This window comes from Pogona vitticeps, chromosome 1 (genome assembly GCF_051106095.1).
Source record: "Pogona vitticeps strain Pit_001003342236 chromosome 1, PviZW2.1, whole genome shotgun sequence".
NCBI classification, from domain to species: Eukaryota; Metazoa; Chordata; class Lepidosauria; order Squamata; family Agamidae; genus Pogona; species Pogona vitticeps.
The window spans coordinates 76674780-76688943 of record NC_135783.1 but is presented as its reverse complement, the minus strand read 5'-3'; the positions used below and the strand labels follow the sequence as shown (position 1 = coordinate 76688943).

Below are 14164 nucleotides of genomic sequence, written 5' to 3'. Positions count from 1 at the left end.
TACATTAAAAAGACTGAATCAGCGCTTGAATATTAAACCCTGCTTCATTCACACACATACCAAAGATTTCTTACCTCGGGTAACATCAAAGCATCTTGTCTGATATCCTTTCGAGTGTGTGTTAGGATAAGAGCCAAGACTTCTACTGTTTTTCCAAGGCCCATCTCATCTGCCAATATTCCTCCAGGCCACTGAGGCCCAGCACTTGGTCGCTCACGAATAATGCTGCAGACCAAAGATGCATCCTAGTTAAGGACATGTTGTGCATATTTCTGATTGGAAGGTGCAAGCTGAAGAGAGATTCCACTAGCATTTTCTGAAGCTTGCACAAAATTCTAGGATAATATGTCACAGCTATTTTAGGCCTATTATCTACCCATGCTTTGTAGAACGAAAAGTAAACGATATAAATCATCCATTAACAGTCAAGTACAGATCTGCAAAATTGAAAAGAGACATGTATACAGTAAAACATTTAATTCAGTTACCGGTTTTGCAAACTCCACTGCATTATATTTAACTTATTGCATGTTGTCTTGCTTAAATTTAAGAAAGCAGAATATAAAGCAGTTTCATACCATGCTGAAGTATTATTTATAGCATGTATTAGTATTTTCTCAATTGTACACTCTCTGGCTATAAAACTAAAATTAGTAAATCTTACCAGCCAGTAAAAGGATTATAGTAGAGTTTTAGTCCATCTAAAGTAATAAACTCTCTCCATAAGTAGTGGAGGGCATTTTCTGTAAAGGGAAAGAATGGAAGATTAATATTCATACACATGCTGTTCATGACCCCCATTTAGTTACACTCCACATTTCCTTTTCTTCAAAATTGAAAGCACAGCAACTAAAATCCTAAAGAATCCCACCCATCCAATGTTCTGTTACATACTAATGCCACTTCAGCTTTTATTATATAAATTGAAGCTATTCAGATAAACTCATAGAAGGAGGAAGATTTTCATGTGAGTTTATGGCTCTTCACTGGAGGATGTTTCGAGAATCGTGGTTCCGTTTGCTCTTCTCTTGATTTCCTTATGTTTCAGTGGACTCTGGTGCATGGTTCTGATGGGAAGGGTTGCCGTTGTAAACACGATGTTCCGGATTAACCCTCGCTATGTGAAAACATTGCTAAACGGAACATAAAAACCCATTGGAACGCATTAAACATCGTTTAATGCGTTCCAATGGGCCCTAAACTTACCGTTCAGCGAAGTTTCCTCCATAGTGGCAGCCATTTTTGCGCCCTCGGTAAGTGAGGGGAGGGCACGAAAACGCTGCGCACGGCCATTTCGGGCGTCCAGCAGCCATTTTAGAACCGCCAAACAGCTGATCCGCGGGCATCACAAAGCGAAGATCGGTAAGCGAAACGCTTACCGATCGTTGCTATGCGAGTTTTGCCCATTGGGACGATCGGTATGCCTCCGCATTAGCGATCCCGAAAAGGGGATCGCTATGCGGATTCGTCGTTGTACGGTGCGCTCGTTAAGCGAGGCACCACTGTATAGCGAACAAACAGTTCGCAAAGCAGGCTCCTAATCAACATGAAGTGAAAAAAACCCATTAGAACCATTGTTTTGCGATCGCAATAGCAATCGCAAAAATGTCATCATGAAGCGATTTCGACATCATGCGGGGTAAGCGTCTAGCGGAGCACCACTGTATTGCCTATTTCAAGATACTTGCCATTGGTAGGTGTATTTCTGAAATTCTCACGTCGCAGCATCCAGTTTACTGCCTCACTCTGATATGGTCTCAATACTGGAATCAATGCAGCATGCTGTACGTTCTCATTCAAAAACTGTAATTCTTTTTGGTGTACATGCCTCACATAGTCATAAAGCTCCTCAATATTCTGACGCTCTATATCCCTGTCAGACTCTTCCTCATCTTCCTCCAAAATATCTAAAATATATAAATGTTTACACCATCAGTTCATTAACAGCAATATCTGTCATATCTTATGCACTGCTGTAAAAATCAACGGACAGACAAAGATCCTGAGTAGTAAAGCATGGCTAAGGAACCTGTTGCCATTTATAGGCTAATTCTTATCACCCTCTGCTAGCATGGCCAGTAGTAAGGACCAATAGGAGAAGTACTTGATCAGTACCCAGAAGTCCAGAGGTTCCCCACCCCTGTACTAATGAGTATTAATCCAGAGTAATATCACTTCCAGCCTTAGGGACAATATTAAACTTCTACTAGGGAGGAAATGATGTTATAATTCTCTTTTTTTAAAAAAATCCTTAAGGAAAAATGTTGAAACTGCCTGTAATAGTCTTCACATAATTGTAGCATTTTTGTTACTGAGTAGATTACTGCAAATTTCACTACATAACTAAAAAAACTCATAGTAATAACAAATTCATTCATCTTAATTTAATCTATTACTATCCAAGATCTTTCATTTTTACAGCACCACAAAATAGGTCACGTTAGTATTCTTTACTTTGTATTTTGGACAGTATAGATAGGCCATGGTACTTTTCAAGAAAAAGGAGAACTGGATATGGAAAAGCAGGCAAAGACTTTTCTCTTCAGGCAAGCCTTCCCTCAGTAACTAGCTACCTGCGTGTAATTTTTAGATGGACTGTTATGCACGACTGTTTTGACTGGCTTTTTAGTCCTACTCGTGTTTTCCATTTTTGGGTTTTCCATATCTTAGAGTGACATTTATTTTTTTTTCTTCTTAATATTTGCATACTTATTGTTCTTAGCTTTAATATTGCCTTTTAATTATGTTAACCGCCATTGTACACTTATTGTTTTCTAATTTAAATATTGTCTTTCAATGTTGTAAGCTGCCTTGGGTCCTTCTCAAAGAAAAAGGTGGGAAATCAATCAGTCAATCAATCATGCTGATGGCTACCTGCACAGATGGATTTAAAACAGGATTAGACAAATGCATGGAAAGTAAGTATAAACAGCTCTTAGCCACAATAGCTAAATAGAACTTCAGGCACAGATATACAATCAATGCAGATGTTCAACACAATAGTTAAATAGCCATCTTATATGCTATGAGCCATAATAGTTAATGCATTAAGCACTAGTGCTTAATGTCTACAATTGTTTTATGAGCAGAATGTTTCAACACAATAAACCTGATTTCAAATTAGGCTAGGATAATTTACATAAAATTTGCATAACATAAAATCAATGATTTCTTCAAAAAGATCATTTCAATTCACAATAAAAATACTGATTTTTTTAATTTAAATCATTTTAAAAACTCTGAATTTTACTTAAATCTATTTATTTAAATTGATTCGATTTAAATCAAATATGTCCTGTAATATATACACAACTTATAATGTCATCCTAACAGCAAGCATTTAAGTACAGCAGTTTTCAAGATTTATCGAAAAGCTCATCATATTCACTTTCAAACAAAGTGAATATGCATTATTACAGGTACCATTAGAACAATTATAATTAAGTTACTTAAATTAACCAGCATCTACTATGGTTTGATGACTAGATAAGAATAGCAACATCAGGTTTTTAAGCAAATTCCTGGAATCTCAGTTCTACAATGGTAAAATGTATACACTATGGAAAAAGGGGCCTTAATTCAATTGCTAGTTTCAGCAACAGTATAATCACTAAAACAGCTGCTGAACTGAGAGCAAACAATTTTACAAATCCCACTGATTCAATAGGTTCACTCCAACATTCAAGCCACATGTATATAAACACTGAGATACAATGCATCAAAAATCTTTAATTTCTAGATTTTTATATCAAGAAAATGACTAAACACAACATGAAAGTGAATTTGGCTATCAAGTGCTATTAATAAAATGATTTTCACCTTGTGTAGGTTTTCTAAAATTAAGATGTACAGAAATTCTCTAAATCTGTATGACCTGATATGTCTGAAAATCTGTATGACTACTCTAGAATTTTAGAGGCATGGATGTGGGAAGAAGCACTGGGAAGCTCCAAGAAAGGAAATATATTGAGCCTCGTAACAACTAAGCAAGGAATCTGTCAAGGTCCTCTTGAAACTTGCCCCCTTCACAAATTCCTGTGTAGATCTAGGAAAAATTTTAACATTACAACTATACCTTCCGCAACTGAAACCATTCTGCCTAATAATTTCAGTTCCCAGTATCAGGAAGCCAGAAAATATTGAACAACAATTAGTTTATTCTAACTTTATACTAGACAAAATAGCAAAGATTGTTATGCTTAAAAGAGTGTGACAACAAAGGCGTAAGTGCAAATGTGGGTAAATAACAAATGCATTGAATAGGAACTGTATGGAGTTAAAATAAATGACAGTGCATGATACACTGAGGTGAAATTCTTTAGAATTTTGGACAAACAGTAAATTACCTGGAATTATAAAATCATAGAATTTCTCCATCAGTTTCTGAAGGAGTTGATTCGCCTTTTTTATTCTGCCACCACCATCGCTAAGGAACTCTATCTTACTTAAACCAGCTTCAAGAAGATATATTCCAACCTGTAAGTTAAATTTTCAAGAAAAGAAAGTTTAGATAAATTATACAAAACCTAGCAATAGAAGAAAAGAAAAATGGAGAACAAAGGCATAAAGTTATGCCAAATAATAAGTAACTACATTTGCGAATTTGATATACAAATAACCAATGGTCAACTACATGGTATGCAGGAAATCCATAATCAGGTTACCCAACTTCATCAATATCCTTCCGAAACTGATAGACAAATGTTCAGTTAAACGCAGCCACACATTAGTGCTCCTATAATAAAGGGATGTTTTACCTTTTCACAAGATCCTGTTGTCTCTAATATAAATGGCTTCTTCCCACCCAGTTACTATTGTTTTGCTACTAGGGGTCCTGTAATGTTCTCTTTAGTGGGGTGAGAAATTCCATGGAGCAAGTGTGCTATTTAATTCAGAAAAACAGAGCAGAATGGAAAAAGTTAAGCCTCCACTCCTCCATTGCCATTGTTTCAATGAAATGAACCTATTTACCGTATTTTTTTCTCCATAAGACGCACTTTTTCCCCTCCAAAATGTGGGGAGGAATGTCCGTGCGTCTTATGGACCGAAGGCAGCAATTTCGTCGCCGCTGCCCCGTGGGGGGGGGAGCATCGCAAGGGTCAGGGTGAGCCTTCCAGGACCCTTGCAAGGCTCCCCCCCCACGGGGCCAGCGCCAGCAAAACCGCCAGCTTCCAGGTGGGGGGAACGTCGCAAGGGTCCTGGAAGCTCACTCAGACCCTTGCGACGCTCCTCCCACCACCGCACGGGACAGCACCATCAAAATCGCCAGTTTCTGGGAATGTTTTGAGGCTTCCCAAGCCTCAAAACACTCCCAGAAGCTGGGATTTTACCCCCCCTGGCCCTGTGGGGGGGTGGGGGGAAGATGGCAAGGGTCCAAGGGAGCCTACCAGGACCCTTGCCATGCTCCCCCCCTTCCCAAGCCTCCAAACACTCCCAGAAGCTGGTGATTTTACCCCCCTGGCCCCGCGGGGGTGGGGTGGGGGGAGCATGGCAAGGGTCCAAGGGAGCCTCCCAGGACCCTTGCCACGCTCCCCCCCAATGGGCCAGCACCGGCAAAATCGCCAGGTTTTGGGAGTGTTTTGAGGATTGGGGAGCCTCCAAACACTCCCAGAAGCTGGTGATTTTGCCCCCCTGTCCCCGTGGGGGGGAGCGTGGCAAGGGTCCAAGGGAGCCTCCCAGGACCCTTGCCACGCTCCCCCCACCCCCCACGAGGCCAGCCCTGGTGAAATCGTCAGGTTCTGGGAGTGTTTGGAAGCTTGATAAGCCTCCACTCTCAGAAGCTGGCGATTCTACCCCCCTGGCTCCGTGGGGGGTGGGGGGAGCGTGGCAAGGGTCTGAGGGAGCCTCCCAGGACCCTTGCCACGCTCCCCCCCCCGCACAGGGGCATCACCGGCAAAATCGCCAGTTTCTGGGAGTCTTTTGAGGCTTGGGAAGCCTCTCAAGAGTCCCAGAAGGTATTGATTTTGCCCCGTGACCCCCGAGGGGGGCAGGGTGAGTCTCTAAAGCGTCCTGGAACACACCCTAGGACCCTTTGGAGGCTCACCCTGCCCCCCCCCGCTGGGCCAGAGGGGAGGGGAATTCGGCAGCTTCTGGGACTCTTCTGAAGCTTCCCAAGCCTCAAGTCCCAGAAGCTGGCAATTTCACCCCCTCTGACCCCCGGGGGGGCAGGGCGAGCCTCCAAAGGGTCCGAGGATGTGTTCCATAAGGTGGACCTCTCCATAAGGCTCACCAATTTTTAGGAGAAGAAAACAAATTATTTTTTTCCAGTTTTCTTCTCCTAAAAATTTGGTGCGTCTTGTGGAAAGGTGCGTCTTATGGAGCGAAAAATACAGTAAATAAATCAATCCCCACAACTGTACTGAAAGTTATTAATTTACCTATATCTCTTTCATTTATATACCACCTTACTCCAAGGCAACTTACAATACAGTTAAAAAACAGAAAACTATAATACAATAGAATTAGAAACATAAAAGATGTATGGGCATCAAATCACAAATCTCTTACTCGTTCCATCACTGCACATTCTGTGAAGTGTTATGTGGAGTTTATCTTTTAGAAGATGATTTAGAGATAATCCAAATGCTCTTTATAGTCTTCCAAATTCAAGTTGAGGGTTTAGAATTCCCCTTTCATAGAAAATGGCATAACTGTACTTATAACATTTACTGGCTGAAATCCTTGTTTTGTGTAGTAAATCACAATCAGAGTGATTTGTTCCGTAAATAAATCCCCAGTGATTCAATGGGCCTATTCTAGTTGTAACTTATTACACTAAACAACAGAATTTTAGCTATTGTTTATGAAGAATTTGGGCCAAAACATCTAACAATTTTCAGTTATTTGTCTACTTCATTTTCCAGGAAGACAGCCAAATTAGTTGGTTTAGGAAAAACAATAAACAGTTCCATCTTAAGACTTAAACTTTTGTTTAAGTTTACAATGGCTAAGTCTACAAAGGACTATGCCAAATAAAACTGGTTAGGCTTTAAAGCTGTTGTTCTTTTTAATGTTTACTTAAAGGACATTAAAGATATAATTCAATAGTACAAAAATAATAATAATTGGGTGTCGTCAAGTCAATTCTGACTTAGGGTAACCCTTTCCAAGGTTTTTTAGATGGAGAATACTAATAAGTGGTTTCCTGCTCCCTTCTTCTGAGGGCATCCTGGGACTGCGCAGTCTGCCCAAGGCCATACAGGCTGGGTCTTCTAGGATGCACAGTGGGGAACTGAACTCCCAGCCTCACAGCCAGATACCTAATTCACTGAGTTATCCAGCCAGCTAATACTAACATAGTGATTCCATAATTCAAATCCAATCCATAGTCTAAAAAGATTAAGGCATACCGTGATCTTAGAGAAACGGAAAGATCTTTGCATCTCAGAAGTCTGAAATCATGAATGGCAGAAACTATTCATGGGAGAAAGACTTGTACAGCAAAACCAAAACAGGGTGAAAGTCAAATTGAAACCTCTTAAAGAAGTGAGATCCCAATAAAGATTTCATCTGCACATCCTAACCATGGAAAGAAGATCATGTGGGGAAAAATCCACATTGTTTAGGATATTAGTGGACATCACCAGCTTTTTAGTTTATATCCTACAAAGTACACAAATGATAGAACCCAGAGACATATTTTCAGGCCCCCTCCAGATGCATGTATCTATGATCAGTGGAAAAACAGGGCCCATAATCTGAGCTATCCACCATGACTCAATCATGGAAATGGCTGTGCTGATGTCGAGGGGCCCACTAACCCGCTTGCGAATGTGCCTGGTTGCACAAGCAGGTAGGTGAGTGGACCTCCCTTCATCACTATATTTATTTCAATATTTACAATAACAGGCACAGTAAAATAATGAGGATGCCAGCCATTACAAACACCTAGATCCAGGATCTCCAGTCTGCGGCCTGGTAGGACCGGGCCATGGGGACAGATCTCCTGCCCCCCCCCGCACACATGCTCCCCACACATGTATGTATGCCCACCCACATGCATGCACGGGTGGCCCACTCCGCCAGCCAAGATGCTATACTGGTCTGTGGTTCAGAAAAGGATGGGGACCACTGCCCTAGATTCTTGTACATGTTCCACATTCAACTCATCAGACCACCTTCTAAGGTTTACAAAAACCTTGCAGTACATTTCACTGTTAACATTGCAGATCATACCGAGGGCCAAGGTTCCCTCTAAGCCGGGCATGCACGACTCTGCCTCCCTTTGTGCAGCACTCTTCCTCTTCCATGTAGCAATCATGTTCAACCCCTTTGGTTCTGTTTGCAAAAGAACATTGCGTGCAGGGGGGCAGAGGTGCATGCACATCTAGGGGTGAAGTGTGCAAGAGAGGTGGAGCACACCTAGCAGGGCTGAAAACTGGACAGTATGCTCCCTAGGACTACTTACGTTGTCCCTTCAAGCTTCTTCTAGGTCAAACTATGCACTTAATTGTTTAGAAAAGCATCATGTTCTATCCAATTACGTGTGGATTGGTTGCACTTTTAAATTGTTAAACACTAAAATAGCTGTTGTGGGTTTTTCGGGCTCTTTGGCCGTGTTCTGAAGGTTGTTCTTCCTGACATTTCGCCAGTCTCTGTGGCTGGCATCTTCAGAGGACTGGAGTAGGAACTCTGTCAGGAAGAACAACCTTCAGAACACGGCCAAAGAGCCTGAAAAACCCACAACAACCATTAGATCCCAGCCGTGAAAGCCTTCACGAATACAGCTATCTCACATTAAGTAAAAGTCAGGTTAGAGCAGGAACTACTGTATTGTCTTTGATGCTAACTTGTTTTTTTTCTCCCAAACCCATCAGTCTCAAATAACACATAAGTAATTATGGATACACTATAATATTCTATTGCCAGGCCCTGCCTGTATGTTTTACTTCCAAGTACAAAATTAATACCTTATTCTTAGCACACTGCAAGCCATATTGATCACATAAACCAACTACCTTTAAACATTTAGAGTCTCCTGGTCTTTGATATAGTACAATTACTCTTTTCTTTTGCAGCCACATCAAATCTTCTAAGATGTCACTACTTAAAGAAGATTCAATCGACACATCTTCATAAGTACTCAATAATGATTCTTCCTTCTCATCCACCTTCTCCTTCGTATGTGTGTGAATACAAATACGTAGCTGGTCACTGAATTCCACTCTCATCAAGGTAAAAGCCTTTTTATGGATGTCCTCAGATAGACATTGCTCACGAATAAGTTGAACAAAGAACTCCCCAAGCAAAGTTTTCCAGGAAGGATCAGAACAATAAGGAAGTATCACAATATTTAGCTGGCTGGATGCAGGAGTCAACAGATGGCAAGAATCTTCCGCTTCATCTGTAACTGCTGAGAAACTCAGGAGGTTTTGGTTATTTCCTCTACAAGTCAAGTCTTCATCTAGGGTGTCATCGTTAATAACAGTAAATGGTGCAGAAGATGAGCTTGCACTGTCAACATGTTGGTCGTCATCCACTATATCTAAATCTATCACCTCATTTTTCCGGTCATCATGCATGTTCCAGCAAAGCTGCTTCTTTTTCTCATCATTTATTCTCAATGGAGGCGCACTCTTTCGACGACTACTCATTTTGACGTTCCACAAGAAGTATCTCTAATCACTGTAACACAGAGAAATATCTGTAAGTTTACCGTCATTTCTGAATGCACCACTGTATTTTTATTTACTAAGGACCAAATGGATTACTGAAAGATCTGCTTTCAGTGTTGTTGCTTAGTAAGCCATATGAATGAGTTGTGTCAACACTCTCCCTTCCCTTTTTTCTCAAATGCCATGAAATAATACTTATGGGGTCAATTACATTCAGAATAAGAAACAGTTTTAACCTCCAACTAAAATATTTTCAAATCCTAGTTTGTAGTCAGATATTAAACCTCCAGTTAGGACGGAACAAACCTTGGAAATGTTATAATATGGTTCATCAGAAAAAAGAGGGGAGGAGGGGGTGTACAGCCATATAATTATTCCTAAACAGAAATAAAATGCATATTTGGAAAACAAAACTTAACAGTACGGTTTCTAGTTTAAAAGAAATGAAATTACAGTTAAATGGTAGTAACCAAACCATTTCTCCTTACTGGTGTAGCTAAAGAAAATCATTAACATTTGCTTCAATTTTCAAAACAAAACTTCTAACCAAGGTTTATGTTCCTAGCATGCTCTGACAAATAATTGTTCAAACTAACTTCAATTCCCAGTTCAGATACAACAAAAATTTGATGAAAATGCAAGCAGATGCCTTTCTACTTGTTCCTGGTAGCAGAGGATGAATGGGGAATATACAGGTTGAAAGTGAGAAACAATTGCATTGTAATGAACTACAGTATTTGCTAAATCTCTTTCAAAGTATACAGCTAAAATTGAAGTTTTAAAGAAAAAAACAACTACAGTGGTGCCTTGACTTACAAACTCCCTGAGCTACGAACAATTTGACTTATGAACAGGTCCGGCCACAAAATTTTGCTTTGACTTGTGGCCGGAGCTTTGACTTGTGGCCGGAGCTTTGACTTGCAAATGGAAAAAGGTAGGGGGAAAAGGCGGGAAATTCAAACCTTCAATTGGTGGCGAAGAGGCTGCTTCTTTGTAGCTCTTTCGCCCCAACGATTAGAGCAGGGGGTGAGGGAACTTTTTTACTCCTGTGGCGCAGGAGGAGGAAGGAGAGGCAGGGGCACCTCCGGATTGCTGCGGGAAGCCACCGCTCCCTGCCCACCCCTGACGTGGGTCTACTCAAGAGTAAGCCCCACAGAAGGTGCAGGTCTACTCAGGAGTAAGGGTCACCAAAGGCCCTGGGCAAGGCGTGAGGGTTGGAAGGGCTCCGTGGACGGGGCACGCGGCAGCGGTGCAGGAGGAGGAAGGAGAAGCGGCCGGGCGCCGGTGCTTTGGAAGTCTGGGAAGCCTCCACAGATGTTTCGGACTGGTAAGGTGCTGCTCTATCCTTTTTAAAAAGTTGTTCTGGGTGGGTTTTGGAGAGTAGGTTTGGGCTGAGGGGGTTACGTTTCTGTGTTTTGTTTTTTTTCTTCAGTCCCAGCGTGGGACTTGCAGTGGGGTTTTTTTGTATTTTTTTCTTTGACTGGAATGGATTAATTGGTTTTCAATGCATTCCTATGGGAAATGGTGCTTTGACTTGCGACTTACAGCCACCATTCCAATACGGATTAAGTTCGTAAATCAAGGCAACACTGTATTTTTCAAAGCCAGACACATTCTGCATCAGCAATAATTTCACAAGCTAAATATTCTGTTTCCCAAACTAGTTTCATTTTTTAAAAAATCATTTGAAACATTTTTGAAATCTGTTGCTAACTCTCTTTTGGATGATAACCTCCACTCTAATACACAGGGCTAATTTATTTTCATTACTGAACAATGCTTTTCTCCTTAAACATAATATATTATGAGGGCTAGGTATACGTGTTACATCTCAAAAATTTTAAGTGACAGGTTTTGTTTAATCATCATGTTATCGTGCTTGCAGTAACGGAAAGCCTGAGCAAACTTTGTGTGTTTTTTTTTACCATTAACTGTCAACACCAGCAAAAGCCAATCTCTTTAAAAGATAATAATAATAACCCAATGTGCCTTGTGAACTGCCTATTTTTGTTTGCAGCAGTCCTTTCCATCTCAGGATTAAACTGCTTTGAAAAAGAAACACGTGTGTATTTTATACAGCCTCCACATCAAATCTACAAGTTGCCAAAGCAACATGCAAGCTTATGCATGAAACAGATTTTGTTTACATTTTTAATATCCACAGTCAATCGAAAACACAAGAGCAAACTTGTCAATCCAAGAACATGTAATCTTCCTCAGCAGGCAGGAAATCAAACACTGGAGGCATGAAATCTGGTCAGGCACAGACACACAAGGCCACCTCTTCACCCCTCCACATCTGTTAACTTGCACTTGCAAAAAGCAAGGTGGTGATGGAAGGGATCAAGCAGAGCCAGAGAAAAGAAGATTTTTTGGGAGGGGGGGGGGAGGAATTAAGAGAGGCTCGTGAGGGCGGAGACACCCGGAGGGATGTTGTTTCTGTTGAGATCTGCTGGGCAGCTTTGGCTGCAAAACAAGAGGTTGGGAGTTCGGTTCCCCCACGGTGCCCCCGACACAAGGGCTGGACTCGATCACCCGCAGGGCCCCTTCCAGCTCTGCCCTTCCGCAAATTATAACTATCGTGAATTCACGCGTAGCTCCAGGCAGGTAGAAGCCAACTGGCCGAAAGAGCAAGCATGAAGCCTTTAAAAACTCCTTAACCCGAAACGAAGCCTGACAGAAGTCGTCGCTTTCCTCGCTCCTACCCACCCACCTACCCCGAAACGCCCATCCCGCGACAAGGCCTGGTGCCCAGAGACCCAAACGAGCAAGCAGGCGCATCCGTGCGTGTTCGTGTGGATCCGTCCGGCCTGGGGGGCAAAAAGGAGGAAAGAGATCGGGCTGGAAGCGGGGATGGGGAGTGAGTGGGTTTAAAGGCCATCCTCCCTGCTCCTCTGCCTGACGTACCTGAGGAGGGTCCCCAATCAGCTCCGGGGGGATTCTCGCGTCTCTTTCTGGACGTCTCCGGGCTCTGCCAGGCAGGGAACCGGAATCAAGGTGAGAAACCGAAGCAGCGCAAACATAGCGACCATCTTTGAAACCGGGAGGGGGAGAAGGAGGAGGAGGACGGCGACGGCGCCAGAAGACACACCGCCCCCCCCCTCTCGCGACGTCCACCTATTTGAGAAACAAGGAGGCGGGGACACAGAGAGGAGGGGGAGGAGCGGCCGAAAACGGCCCCGCCCCTCCATGCGCGCTCGGGCCGCGCGGCGGAAAGCAGGAAGTGACGTGCGCGTGAATGGCAGAGTTCAGGGGAAAGGGGGCGGGGCTGAGGTGCCGCGGCGGAGCGGGGCGGTTACGGTTCTGCCACGGAGGGGGAGGCGTTCGGGTTGGTGCGGAATTCAGTGTTCCCCGGGAAGGTGGCGAAATTAAACAAGGGGGGGGGGGAGGGAGAGAAAGATCAAGCTTGCTGAGAGGGACTCAACTGCTGCTTTTGTTGCGAAACTACTGTATTCCCCAAGAAGAAATTGTTCCATAACAAATGCTTTAAAAATACACACAGATTTCTTTTCCCTTTATACTGTAAAATTAACAGGATATCAAACTGGCTAGAGATGGGTTCACTGGATTGATTTTAGAACTACCAGTATTGCCGTGTTTTCTGTACGATGCAAAAATAAATAAAGGCTTGCCAATCCCAAAAAAGCAAAGGGTACGCACACCCTCGCCTCCCTCATTTACTAATGCTTTTATTGGTAGTGATTATGAAAAGTGTGCAAACACTGCTACAGGTACAACAGCTCCGAAGCTCCAGAACAGACATAATACTAAAGTTACCACAGGATATGGGTAAGCGGACTTTGGGAAATTACAGTAGTCACATTTACAATACTTGCTCTGGTGTCCGAAGTACAGTACATTTGCTACTGCAATGAAGCATATATCACGGAAGAGCAGTTCATTCCCCTCCTGTAAGTAAATTCTAATCAACTCAATTGCCTTGAATAGAAAAATCAGAATCAAATACAGTATTCCCTCAACATTAAAAACAAACACCCTTACAGGCACATATGCTTGTGTGCATGTACCCCTCTTTTCAACTCCAGCTTGCACAGATGTATGCGCAAACAATCCCTCATCATTCTAATAGGAAGTATTTTGGGGGTATCCAAAGACTTCCTTCTCCATGATGGCTTTTCTAACTCCTCCCCTTCTGGAGCATCCATCATGTCATGATGTGCTGTCAAGTCAATTCTGAATTATGGCAATCCTTTTCAGGGTCTTCTAGGTGGAGAATACAGCACTCAGAAGTGGTTTATCATTCCCTTCTTCTGGGGACATCCTGGGACTGTGCAACGTGTAGAAGGCAACACAGGCTGGCTGTACTTGCAGGAGACACAGGTGGGAATTAAACTCAGATACTTAAACCTTTGAGCTATCCAGATAGCTCAGAGCTTCCTTACCAGTTTTATGTGTTCATATGCTGCACTATTCTGGTACACAGCACAATGGGCATATGTATAGAGTTGTGCTGTGTACTAGCATAGTGCAGGACACTAGCACACAGAAAGCTAATTGCCACCGGCTAGCTACTCTGTTGCTGCTATCTG

General features: G+C 42.5%; 1 protein-coding gene across 6 annotated transcripts in view; it reads right to left on the bottom strand.

Annotated features, from left to right (window-relative positions):
* The window catches only part of SHPRH (SNF2 histone linker PHD RING helicase), a 55482-nt gene extending 42730 nt beyond the window's left edge, over positions 1-12752 (bottom strand). For 3 of the 6 annotated variants that reach the window (XR_013540574.1, XR_013540575.1, XM_072995654.2), the window contains exons 1-6: positions 12522-12752; positions 8910-9624; positions 4347-4476; positions 1689-1907; positions 665-743; positions 75-225 (exon numbers count right to left, since the gene is read on the bottom strand). Coding sequence is in view for 3 of the 6 variants with exons in the window: in XM_072995654.2 (XP_072851755.2) it covers positions 75-225; positions 665-743; positions 1689-1907; positions 4347-4476; positions 8910-9593 (1263 nt within the window). In the remaining 3 variants the exon portion in view is untranslated. The remainder of the gene's footprint in view (positions 1-74; positions 226-664; positions 744-1688; positions 1908-4346; positions 4477-8909; positions 9625-12521) is intronic. The other 3 variants (XR_013540576.1, XM_020810926.3, XM_020811007.3) reach the window with 2 other exon arrangements.
* Positions 12753-14164: the final 1412 nt, after the last annotated feature.